This window comes from Hippoglossus hippoglossus, chromosome 22 (genome assembly GCF_009819705.1).
Source record: "Hippoglossus hippoglossus isolate fHipHip1 chromosome 22, fHipHip1.pri, whole genome shotgun sequence".
NCBI lineage: Eukaryota > Metazoa > Chordata > Actinopteri > Pleuronectiformes > Pleuronectidae > Hippoglossus > Hippoglossus hippoglossus.
In genome coordinates this window covers 1,315,479-1,327,943 of record NC_047172.1, presented here as the reverse complement: position 1 = coordinate 1,327,943, position 12,465 = coordinate 1,315,479, and the positions used below count along the sequence as shown (strand labels likewise).

The following is a 12,465-nucleotide window of genomic DNA, read 5'->3' as shown; positions in this document are numbered from 1 at the left end:
GTGTGTGTGTGTGTGTGTGTGTGTGTGTGTGTGTGTGTGTGTGTGTGTGTGTGTGTGTGTGTGTGTGTGTGTGTGTGTGTGTGTATTAGGGCCCTGTCCAATCGCAACTAACCTGAAGGCGAGGGACAGACGAGGCCAGTTTGGGCCGGGGGCTACAATGCTCTTGGGATGGATTGTGTGTGAGAGATGAATTAGCATGCTGCAAACTCTGGGAGTGTGTCTTGGGGCAGGTTCTGCAAAGAGCAGGAGGAAAAAGGGTGAGAGAGAGGCTAGTGCTACCTGGCTCCAAGGCAGTCATCTGGTCTAATGGGACGTGTGTGTTGGACACGGAGTGTGTCCTGTGGCTGTATTTGAGCAGTCCAGTCTTCCATGCGTTTGCCTTGAAAAGCCCTTATGTTGCCCTTCTCCCTGCCTCTTTTTTTCTGTTTATCTCCAGTTTTCTGACGAGACGCCGCCAGCCAACACGTGCGTTTGTGTGTTGAAACCTAACCAGCAGGCGAGCAGCAAACTGAATATCAAGCAAGGAACAGAGAAAGTCACTGCAATTGGATTCCACTTTGACATCCAGCAGAAATTAATGTAGAAAAAGAAGAAAGTCTTAAACGCTACAATTTCTCCTTTTTTTTGTTGTTGCTGTTAACGAGACGGCGGTGAAACCGGCCTGGATCGCTGGTGCCGTCAGCCTCGTCTCAGCCAATCAGGGGTGAAATGTCACCTTGTTTTCAGCAGCGACTGCAGGTCTCATCGATCAGTGTCGTTTTGAATGCTCTGAGCGATCGTTTCCCCCGAGCTCGGTCTAAATGGGATCAGCTCTGGGTGAGATTATGTCTTTTTCTTTTGACTGGAGTTTCTGCTCATTCCCTGATTGTTGCGTGAGGATACATTCTTATTATCTCACATCCTTGATCAAGAGAAAGTTAATCACAGACTATATTGACAAATTGATTGTTTCATTTATTATTTAAGTAGAAAAACAAATGAGCAAGAAAAGTGAAATAGTCCTTAAAGAGCTGAAGGGAAGATGAAAATGTCGAGTCCTGCTGTGACGGACAGCCCGTCTGTCGTCCTTCTGACCACTGACCTCACTGAGCACCTTGCTGCAGGCTGCACACACACGTGCACACACACGTGCACACACACGTGCGCTGTAGTTGTGTGTGTGTCTCTGACGATGCTGAGTCTTTGATGAAGGTCTCTAGAGGACGTTTTGTCGGCCATGTTACAGAACATAAGGTACTAAATCTCTCCTCCTTCTCGACTTCTGTCCTTTTCTTTCTTTCTTTGTCCTCATCTTCTCCTCCTCACCCACCCCCATCCTCGTCCCACCTTTCCCCCCCTTCCTCCATCCTTGTCTCCACTTCCTCCTCATCTTCCATTCTCCCCTCCTCTGTCTCCCTCAGTCTTACCTCATGCTACCTCTATCCTTCGCTTCACCTCCTCTCTTCATCATCGTATCCTCTTTTTCCATTTCCCCCCCCCCTCATTCTCCAGCCTCTCATTCGTCCTTTCCCTCTCCTCCTCCTCTGTTCTTTCATCCTCATTTTCCATCTTCCTCCTTTCTCTCCTACAGTCTTACCTCATCTCTCTCCCTCCTCCACCCTTCCTGACTCTTCCTCTCTTCATCCTTCTATCCCTATGCTTTTTCATCCAGTCTTTTTCTTTCCTCTCCCTCCCCCCCGGCCTCTCATCTTTCTCCTTTTGTACCCCCCCCCCTTCCGTCTCGCTGCTCCTTTCATCCTGCCGTCCTCTCCATCTCATCATTATCTCCTCTCTCCATCCTCTTCTCCCCTGTGTTGTCACTTAGCCCGACCAAACACAAAATCTGTGTGTGTCTGTGTGTGTGTGTGTGTGTAGAACTGACTCGTTAATTTTTGAACTTGCAGTGAAGCTGAAGGTTGTCGCTCTCCTCGTCATAACTCAGGACATTAAAGGGATAATCCACCATGTGTAGTTAAATGTGCGATTTGTTTCTTTGCTGCTCTGCTGAGTCTGTTTCTGTTTTTAAGTTTTGACTCACCACTTATGTTTTTAGCCTAGTGACAAGAAACGCCATATAAACCAAATGCATCATTATCCAAAATCATTTTAGTATCTAAATTAAAACACGCTGCCATATTCATCTCCAGGACACTAATATTTATTGGTTTCGGTTGTTTCTGTTTTCCTGGTCTTTAAGAGCCTCCTTTAACTTATGTATTAAACATAAATCTAAATTATATATAACAGCATGGCAACATATCTTAGAAATACTGATATGTTGCCGTGATACAAAGTTACACCATGTGAGTCCTTTCAGTCCTGGCAAAACTTTCAGGTCTGACTCATTCATTGGTTGGCTGATTTAAATATTGTTAAATATTGGTATCATAAGCATCTATGCGTTTATGTTTGCCGAAATGAAAACTGTGTTTCCTCCGAACCACATCAATGGATAAAATGTAGAATTTTCAATACTAAGCAACACATTCTATACCATTTCTATTACAGTTTTCAAGATGTGTTGTATGGTTGTTGCTGTAGTTTGTGTTGTGGCTGCGCAGACAAAGAAAAAAGCTCCACTGACAGAGACTTGGCATTAGCTGTCGTCGTGATCCATCACATTAAGCAGCAGGACGGAGAAATGATTAGAGAAAACTCTGGAGTTAAAAAGGGCAAGACAGAAAGTGTGTCTGTGTGTGTGTGTGTGTGTAAATAGAGCAGTCGCTAGGTAGCTGCAGCTTGACGACTCTATTTATAACACTGGCCCATCTGTCTCTGTTACATTAGTAATTAGTGTATGTGCGGAGTGTGTGCGTGCAAACTGGACTTGGGGGAGGTCAGCTGTGTGTGTGTGTGTGTGTGTGTGTGTGTGTGTGTGTGTGTGTGTGTGTGTGTGTGTGTGTGTGTGTGTGTGTGTGTGTGTGTGTGTGTGTGTGTGTGTGTGTGTGTGTGTGTGTGTGTGTGTGTTCAAGTGGTTAATTTATTCAACACGATGTTGGAGATATACAGTTTAAAATGTGAAAGAAAACAATAGCTGTCGTTTCTGTCACTCGATATCTACAATTCCATTTATAGAAACTTAATTTAGTTTAATTTATCTTATATATCTGATTGTCAGCAGTATTACCCAGTCAGGACTAATTACCAGTAATAAAATATATATTTACCATAAAGCCTGAATGGATGGTGATGACCTTTAAAAGTTATCACCCTTATAAAACACGTGCCCCTGAATAAAGCAGTTTTAGCAAACATTTCCCCCATGAATCAGCTCGGAGGAAGAGAGGAGGAGATGTGAAAGAGAGAGAGAGAAGGCAAAGGAAGAAGCTCAGAGGGAGGTGAAGAAAGAGGAGGAAGAGGAGGAGGTGATTATGTTTATGTTGAGGTTTAGCCTTTCCTACTTCCTCCTTTGTTCTTCTCTCCCTGGTGATGACGCTCAGATCCACGTAGACAAGATGTAAATGAGACATTTACACAGCAGAAGGAAAAGCATGAAGAAACATTTTGTTCTGTGTATCAGTCGTCTTCATTTCTGTTGATTTATTAGAGAATGATTAATGGACCTTCTCTCAAATGCATCTGACATACTGTATATTGGACTGAAAGTTGATGAAGGTGTTTTAGTTTTATTCAACAGGAAAGACGAAGTGATTTATTGTTCCACCTCTGTAAAATTGAGATTTGCAAAGGACAAGTTATGAAGGATAGTTTGAATTCTGCTCATCTCCAGGTTGACCATTTTTTATTTGTGTTATTACGTGAAACGGTTTTCATTCTCTAATGTTCAGAAAACACTCTCCTCCTTCTGTCCAATGCTGCAGCTCCTCTCTCCAGGAAAGAAACACTGAGATCGATCACATGTCTCCTTTGACATGTTTTAGATCCTACAGTTCCCACAATGCAACTAGACAGCTTCACTTTTCAACGCCCTCCCCGGCTGATGAAGCCTCTTTTGTAAAGCAGGTTTTCTGTTCTCGTGTTCTCGTCTACGAGCCCCTGACTGACAATCATTTTTGACAAAGCTCCTCCAGAGACACAGCAGACATTATACGGCTGTTTTCACAGGCGGAGCGATCCTCCCTGTGACTCGTAAAGTGAACTTGATGTTCACATCGAGGGGAATTTCCCCCTCAGTTGCCGCCCCCGTCTCCCTGGGCGGTCTTGTTGTCTCTGTGTTTGAGCGAGCTCATTTTTCACTCTGGCTAATATCAAGACAAAAATGTAAAACCAGTAACATGAGATGGCATCTGCTGGAACGTGGCCGACTGTGCGCCCGCAGCCTCCTTGTTACGTTTTTGTTTCACCTTTTTCCAAGCGCGACGACACGGCTCCAGAGAAACTCCTGCTGTCGGCAGTGAAGAGAACCAGACACACGCTTCTCGTTTAGTACAGACGCACAGAGAAGCTGGACATGTGATGGACGTGCGATTTTTAAGCAGCAGAGATCTCAGTATTAACACACGGTGACTCGGCTGTAGACATCTCAGAGTGCAGGCTGCAGCTGTGGGCTGGTTGTCTGCTGGGACTGTGTGTATGGATCTCATTACACAAGGTGCCCAGATATTAAATCACACACACACACACACACACACACACACACACACACACACACACACACACACACACACACACACACACACACACACACACACACTCTCTCTCATTCCTCGTGGCCTTTGTATTGATTTATATTGACTCGTGGTTGTGTGGAGGGCTGGTCATTAAATTAACACACCCAACAGCGAAACTGATGACTCCACCAGACCACAACCGTGTGTGTGTGTGTGTGTGTGTGTGTGTGTGTGTGTGTGTGTGTGTGTGTGTGTGTGTGTGTGTGTGTGTGTGTGTGTGTGTGTGTGTGTGTGTGTGTGTGTGTGTGTGTGTTAAGAAGAAAGACAAAGAAAGTGCACACCGTTAGTTCCATACACATAAAGCTGTGGTCTTTCTCTCACGCACACACACACACACACACACACACACACACACACACACACACACACACACACACACACACACACACACACACTCTCTCTATATCGGTGGCAGAATGGCTTCCAGACCAGAAAGCTCAGCTTGTTTCTCAGCTTAGGGATTGTGGGAAAAGAAGCTGCATTTGGTTTCCTCGGGCAGGAGACGGGGGAAAAAGCGCTTTCACCTGCACATTCATCTTCCTTATACGGAGGAGGTTGTGCGTTTGCATATGTTTGCATGTCATATAACATGTATAATGAGCGAGCTAGGACCCGACTGTCCTGGATATGAGAAACTGGAACACGCGGGCTGGGATATGCTGATGTGAAGCCAAAGGAGCAGATTGTTTTTTTATTGCCTGGTTAAAGCAACATGGATCAGCTTGTGTGCTGCAGCTTGTGTGTTGTTCTTTTGTGTTGGTGGGTTCAGGATAATCAGAAGAACACAACGCTAATAAAGATAGAACAAAGTTATTGCCATATGTACAGGTAGACCAAAAAAATCGTATTCAAATCCTGAGCCTGACTTGAACTATTTTAAACATTAACACCAGATGATGGGGTCTTTTTATTTTATTTTTTTACATTTTGACTCATTTCCCAGGGAGTAATTCTTGGATTTTGATGAAAAATATTTTGGGATCTGATCTGAGTTTGTGAAATATGGTGCAGCTTGTTTGAATTTGAGGAAACTGGTATGAGCTCCACTGAGCGAAATTCTAGTTTTAAATGACATCCGTGTCACTATAGTAACAACTATGCATTTTCCTAAAACATCTGGTCAGTGTCGTTTTTGACAAAGAGGAGGTTGGTGCTGAGTCTAAATAAACTACAGTGTGTGTGTGTTCATGGTGATGGAGGATGTCATCCAGTTAAATTGTGATTTACTGATGTTTTTTAAAATGCAGGTGCATTCTGGTCAGTGAGAGAACTGTGGCCTGATTCACAGCCTCACAGCGCTCAGCAGAAAATAAGGCACGACACATTACAGAAACGACAAGTGGCAGGTTAATGTGGGGAGTTAAACACTGACTTTAAATTTGAAAACGACGATTCCTAGATGTCGTCGAGAGAAGTTTTCTCGTTTTGTGAAGACTCTCCTCTGAAGATAACTGTTCACATGTAGACTGTGTTTACGTGCTCCGCTTCTTTATCTTTAATCAGATTATCTCGGTTCTGTCGAGCTCGTCTCGTCAACACCTTAAAGTCATTATCCAAATTGGAATAGCGTGTTTCATGTCGAACATTTGTTCCCAATTTGTCTACTAGGACAAGTCAACACGTCACCCAGACGGGTCAGAGTTGAAGTGCTGGGGTCAGGGGTCAACAGCTCAGACACAAAAACCCTTTTCACAGTGTGTTTGTGTCTGTTCCTCGGGGCAGTAACTTAGTGGTATCACAACAGTCAGCCTCTTTGTGTGTTGAACAGTAAAAGATTAATTATTGTTATTATTATTGTTATAGAAACAAGTCACACTTTTTAACTGAATCACATTTCATGCTTGATTAGTTCAGTGGCTGTCAGCAAGTTGGAAATCCAGCCGTTATTTCAGTTTTACCAGTTGTTGGCTGCGAGAAAGTTGTTTAAAAGAAACAAAACGTTTTTACGCCTTCTCACTGATGACACGCTGCCGTTTGGTAAAAACATTCACTTGGACCCATGATGTTATTGGTCAAAGGTCAAGGTCGCTGTGACCTTTTATAAAACATTTTTAAAATTGAAAAATGCCTCCTATAGAAATGATCACACTCATGTTAGAGCTGATTGTGTGTGGGCTGCTGTTTCTTTATAAGGATGGTTTCCAGTTGTAAGACATCGTGGCGAGGACGTTTCTGCAGGACTGTTCCCACGGTGACGGTTCAGGTCGGGGTTAATACGTTATGTCAGCGGGCGTCACTCACTGTGTTTGTTGTCTCGTGTGTCCCTGACGGGTAAAGCAAGAGTTAAAAATAGCTGATGATTGACTTTCACTTATTGAACCGGCTTCCTGTCCTCTTTCACAGCAGATGGTTGCCACGGCGATAATATAGCTGCAGCGCTTGGCCTATGAGCCGAGCAACAGACAGGTAGAGGGGGTGAGACAGTGAATGGAGAGGAGATAGAGATGGGGATGGAGAGTGATGTGAGGATCAGGGATACAGAAAGTGTGTGTGTGTGTGTGTGTGTGTGTGTGTGTGTGTGTGTGTGTGTGTGTGTGTGTGTGTGTGTGTGTGTGTGTGTGTGTGTGTGTGTGTGTGTGTGTGTGTGTGTGTGTGTGTGTGTGTGTGTGTGTGTGTGTGTCAGGATATTAGATCATATCACAGCAGGATGAGTCTTATCAGATCCCAACATGCAAACATGAGCTCCACTGTTAACTTCCTTCCCCTCAGGTCTGCTCTGCTCTGTGTGTGTGTGTGTGTTAACTTCCTGTTGAGAATCAAATATCCTCACGAGGACAGGGGACAGGGTGGTGACATTTGGTAGGAGGGCGTTGGAGAGGCCACTTCAAGTTCAGAGGTGAACGAGTGAAACAAATATGAACCGTGTTGTCAGTTGAAGAGTTTCTCTTCTAATTCCTACGTTAGACTAGAGAGTTTGTGTGGCTCACGCAGGGCAGCTCTGTTTCTCAGAGTGAAAAATAACACAAGAAACATTCTAGTGGTGTGGCCGTAGCTGCGGGGGGGGGGGGAGCTATTTATTTATTTGCCGCTATGAGTGTGTAAAAACTAGAAATTGTGTTTATTATGGACTGTGGCAGGAGTCATTAAAGTATAGAAGCGCCCCACTGGCTGGGTAATTAACGGTAAACACTGATTTCATGTGCAGAAGAATATCTGAGCCGACGGCTGCGTTCAGTGACGGGTTCATGCTGCCTGGTGAAATATATTCTGTTGATATATGAAAGCTGATAATTAAACAGACAAAGGTCAAGAACTTGACACATTCTGCTCATGTTCAGGTTGATTTTAATTACTGTTATTACTGTAAAGTGTTTACATGCTCTAATGTTCAGAAAACTTTCCTCACACTGTCCGTGATACATTGATTAAAATGGCAACTTTTGTCTTGTTTAGTCTCTAAAACATTGATTGGAGAATGAATCTGTGATAAAAACTGTCCAGACATTTTGTGTCGATCAGCTAGTAATTGATTGCCTCAGTGCTCACGAGCCAAAGATTGATGTTTCATTCTTGGTTTGTATAATTTGAAGACGATTTCAAAGCCTAAAGTTGTGGATAAACCTTCCGATTTCATTTATTGCTTGGTGTTTAATTTAGTTCATCACTTATTGGACATTTATATTTAACATAATAATATGATAATAATATAGGTGTCATCATTATTAACACAACAGAAACCATACTTGTATAACCTCAGTTAATACTATAAGAAAAACAGTCCAGCTCTTCTGCATTTGAGGCATTTTCAGCTCATTTCACTTCAGGAATCAGCAGCTTGTCGTGTTCCTGGTTTTGTGGTTGACGTCTCAATGTTCAGTTTCCTGTTAAACACGATGTGTCATTGCCAAGTTCAGTGCGAAGAAGCAGAATCCGGAGCGAGTGGCGTCCGAAGACACGTTACACGACTGTGACCCAGAGGCGTTTCTTTGCGATGTCCTTTATCTGATGACCGCGAGTCGTCAGGCCGACGGTCAAAGCTTTGGGTCATTGAGTGTGAACATAGAAGTCCCCACAAATATAGATATCTGAACACACACACACACACACACACACACACACACACACACACACACACACACACACTGGGTTGAGTGGGTTGCTGCCTCCCTCAGATTTCTGGATTTCTGCTAATTTGAGAGTTTTGTCAACAAGCAAACACACTCGCACACACATGTTCAAACACACACATCCAGGCACAGATAAACACACAGATACCAGCGGACACACACACACACACTCTCTCGCCCACACTCGCTCACACACGATTTACTTGAATCCATTAAAGCAGAATTTACATAATACTGTCTCTGCTTAACTGCCTCTGCGCGTGCACACACACACACACACACACACACACACACACACACACACACACACACACACACAGCTTGTGTCAACAATTAACTGGTTTATAGCCTGAAATGTGTCTCTAATGCTAGCCTATGACGCACGCACGCACACACTGCAGTGTGAATGACCTTGTCCAGCCTGTTTGTATAGTTGTGTGTCGCTGTGTGTGTCTGTGTGTTCTATGTTCACCCCTGCAGTCAGAACACACATCATAGCTTTAATTAAGACTCTCTGTCTCCACATATAAACTGGTCCGAGATCAGCTGTCAGGCTCCAGCTGCTGTGATATTTTGCAGCCTGAGTCTCAAACAGATGCTGCTCTCAGACCTGCTGAGCACTAAACTAAATCACTGAGTTGTTGATTCACAGTTCATCTGTTGTTGATGACACGTTAGACTTTTCCTGTGTTTATATATTGTTGTGTTCGCCGACCTCTCAGATTGTTCTAGTAGCACCAGCATCAAGAAACAGCAAATATTTATTGTTGAATTATTAATAAATCTGAACACACGTGCTGGAGAAGCTGTTGCAGCAAACCTCTGAAAGGTTTTGGACCATATCCTGTTGAAATGTACCTCATTTGATGCAGTGATGCACTCGGGTGTCTCGAAGGGTTTATCGTACAGACTGTGAAGCTGTAGGCTGACGTGTGAAAGCTTATTACGCCTCCGTGTCGTAGAATTCAACACCTACGAGATTTATTAGCAAAAAAGAATATGAATAAACACACTTATCCAGACACGTATGTACAAAAAACATGATTTATTACTTAGGGGCAGCTAATTGTAAACCACGTTTCCTTGACAGGGCGATTCAAAAACATGTAAAACAAACACAAGGCTGTATACGACTTCATATATTCATATTTTAAAAGAAAAGAACAAATATTACACTTAAAATGGAAAGATAATACTTTACTTTACTTTAAAACTAAGATTATGAAAGGGTGGATAAATGGTTTATGTATTTATTATTTACTCTAGGAGCTGGTTTGCCTCCTCCACCCACTCCAGCTTTCCACTCCTTCTGCTTTCTGTCCTTTTATTTACCACTGGTGGATAATTACAAGCACATTATTTATGCAGAAGCCGTGTAAACATTTGATCTCTGCCTTTCAGTGATTGGGTATCAGATGCGTCGGTGCCTGGCAACGCTGGCTTTCTTTTTATTCCTCTGCTTTAAGTCAAATAACTTTTCAAAGCGTGGGGTTCATGTTTGGTTTTGTATTCACGTTTTCTTTGATCCAGTGGAACTCAAAATACACCGATAATCCCACATCTCCAATCGCTTTTCATGCTTTTACACAGGTTGATGTGAATAGGAAACTAGAAAAGAGAAACACAAAGTGATAAACACTGAATGCAGTTTGAGACCACGTTAGATGAAACCTCTTCCACTGCTCCTGTTGCCTCTGTTCAGGTTTTATGCTGAAATTCCTCTTGAATGAAGTCGGTCAGAGCCGTCACTGAAGCTGTGGGTTGTTTGTGTTCGCAGGTCTGACGTGTGAGGGCCTGTATCGCGTCAGCGGGAACAAGACGGACCAGGACAACATCCAGAAACAGTTTGATCAAGGTAAAACACTCAGACACACACACACACGCTCGCAGCAGAACCCCATAAATACAGCTTCATGGAAACATGAAGAACAAGCACATGTGTAACTGGAGTTTCAAAGCGCCACAGATCCTGGTTCTAAATTTCCCCCATGATCTTAAATCGTGCTGTGTAAGAACTCCTCTGAAAACATGTTACCAATCGAGCAGCGTCTGCGTGATGTCAGCAACAAAACTCACGTAGAAGAAAACTCTGAGCCGACCGAGTCCAGGTCAGAGCACGCAGCAGACGCCCTTAAAGGGAAACACATGCCCGGCGGAGCAGGAGCCCAACCTGCATGTGATGGTTGGTCAGCCGCCAAACCGGCTAATGGAATAAATAAAGTCACCACAGGCAGAAATCACCAGCACGTGGTCAGCGGCGTCTGAGATTCCACAGCCAGGGGATGAAATGTAGAGACTGGACTCAGAGTGTGTTTGTTTGTTTCTTACATGTATAATTGTTTCTTTCCAATGTGAAAACTCATCAACATGTTTTTTCTCTAATTTCCGTTTGAGATAGAAATGAATCCACATATATATTATATTTAAAAGCTTGGTAGTAAAGAATCTGATTCTTCCTCATTTCACAAGTTTTAATGCTGCATGTTTGACAAAAGCCTAAAAATCCCTGACTCCATGGTAACGTTATGTTTAGCATCAACATCACACAAAGAATAAAAGGAACTCCAGCAACACCGAAACAAGCAAAACTCATCAGAATGGGGAAATAGACTTTTTACTTATTAGATGCTTGAGTAGATTCAACCCAGTTCTTGTATCCTGCAGCACCGACACTCGCCTTGAGATCGTTCAACGCCAGAAATGAAGAGTCCACTTGTTTGCTAAGTTTCTCATCGTGCTCGTTTACTTATTCACGTTTCTGTGTGCAAGTACAGTTGTTGGCAGAAAAATTGGGCGAATTACAAACAGTATGTTGTTGACATCTTAAGCGAATAGTAGTAAATACATTCCCTGAAGTAAACAAGCTTGAAATGTTAATCCTCTACTTTATTTTGTAAGTGTAATATTAAATCATGATGTGTTTAAGAGTTGAAACACTCTTTACTTAAACCACAAGTTGTCCAAACATTCGTATTTGACTTTATAAAGTGGAAGTCAAAAGGCCAAAGTCCGTGTATTTATATACAGATATTTGTGGGGAAAAGACCAGTGGCGCTCAGTAGATCTCACATCTCCATCAAGGACCAACAGTCGCTTAGATTCTCCACCAAATCCGTCTTGTTTGTTTGGCTTTGGTTCTAGAACTGAAAGATTCATTTAAGCTGTGGATTCCCGACTGAGTCCTTCTGATCTCAGCGTCACTCACACACACATATATGGTGGTGGCAGGTTTGTCGCTCTGTTTACTGCACGTGGCCGAACAAATCCCATCCCTGCTGTAAATACGCTTCCATCGTTTGAAACCCTCTCATATAGCTCTGGTCTATATTTCCTCCTGTGGTTCCTCTTCAGGCTTTAGGGGCCTTTTCGATAAATGTCTAATGAGTCTTCCAAGAAAACACTCTATGCCACTGTAGCTGTGGAAGAGCGACTCTGACCCTTGAGCATCTCTGTTCTCCGGGTCAACGCACGGAGAGTAAACCTGCTGTTCTTACACATCTGGAGTAAACTCTGACTCATTCCCTGGAGGGTCCCCCCCCCGCGGGCAAACCTCGTCAGGCCACATGTTCCCGTTTGGACTCTGCAGGTCGCATCGTCTCTTCTCGCTGCAGCTCAGTGATACTCGTCTGTGGAAGACACACCATTACAGCCAATTAGCTCCTGTGTCAGCGAGCGGTGATCGAGGGCTGCCGGCTACTTCCACCTGATCAGCGGAATATCTTTTTAAGGAAATAGTCGAAGATTTAAATTAGATTTCTCTCTGGGGGGGGCGGTGGAGTTACGATGAG

General features: G+C 43.5%; 1 protein-coding gene across 2 annotated transcripts in view; it reads left to right on the top strand.

The window, feature by feature from the left end:
- Positions 1–12,465, top strand: part of arhgap5 (Rho GTPase activating protein 5) — a 42,616-nt gene that overhangs the window by 24,070 nt on the left and 6,081 nt on the right. For both annotated transcript variants that reach the window (XM_034577263.1, XM_034577264.1), the window contains exon 4: positions 10,455–10,532. In XM_034577263.1, coding sequence (XP_034433154.1) covers positions 10,455–10,532 — 78 coding nt within the window. The remainder of the gene's footprint in view (positions 1–10,454; positions 10,533–12,465) is intronic.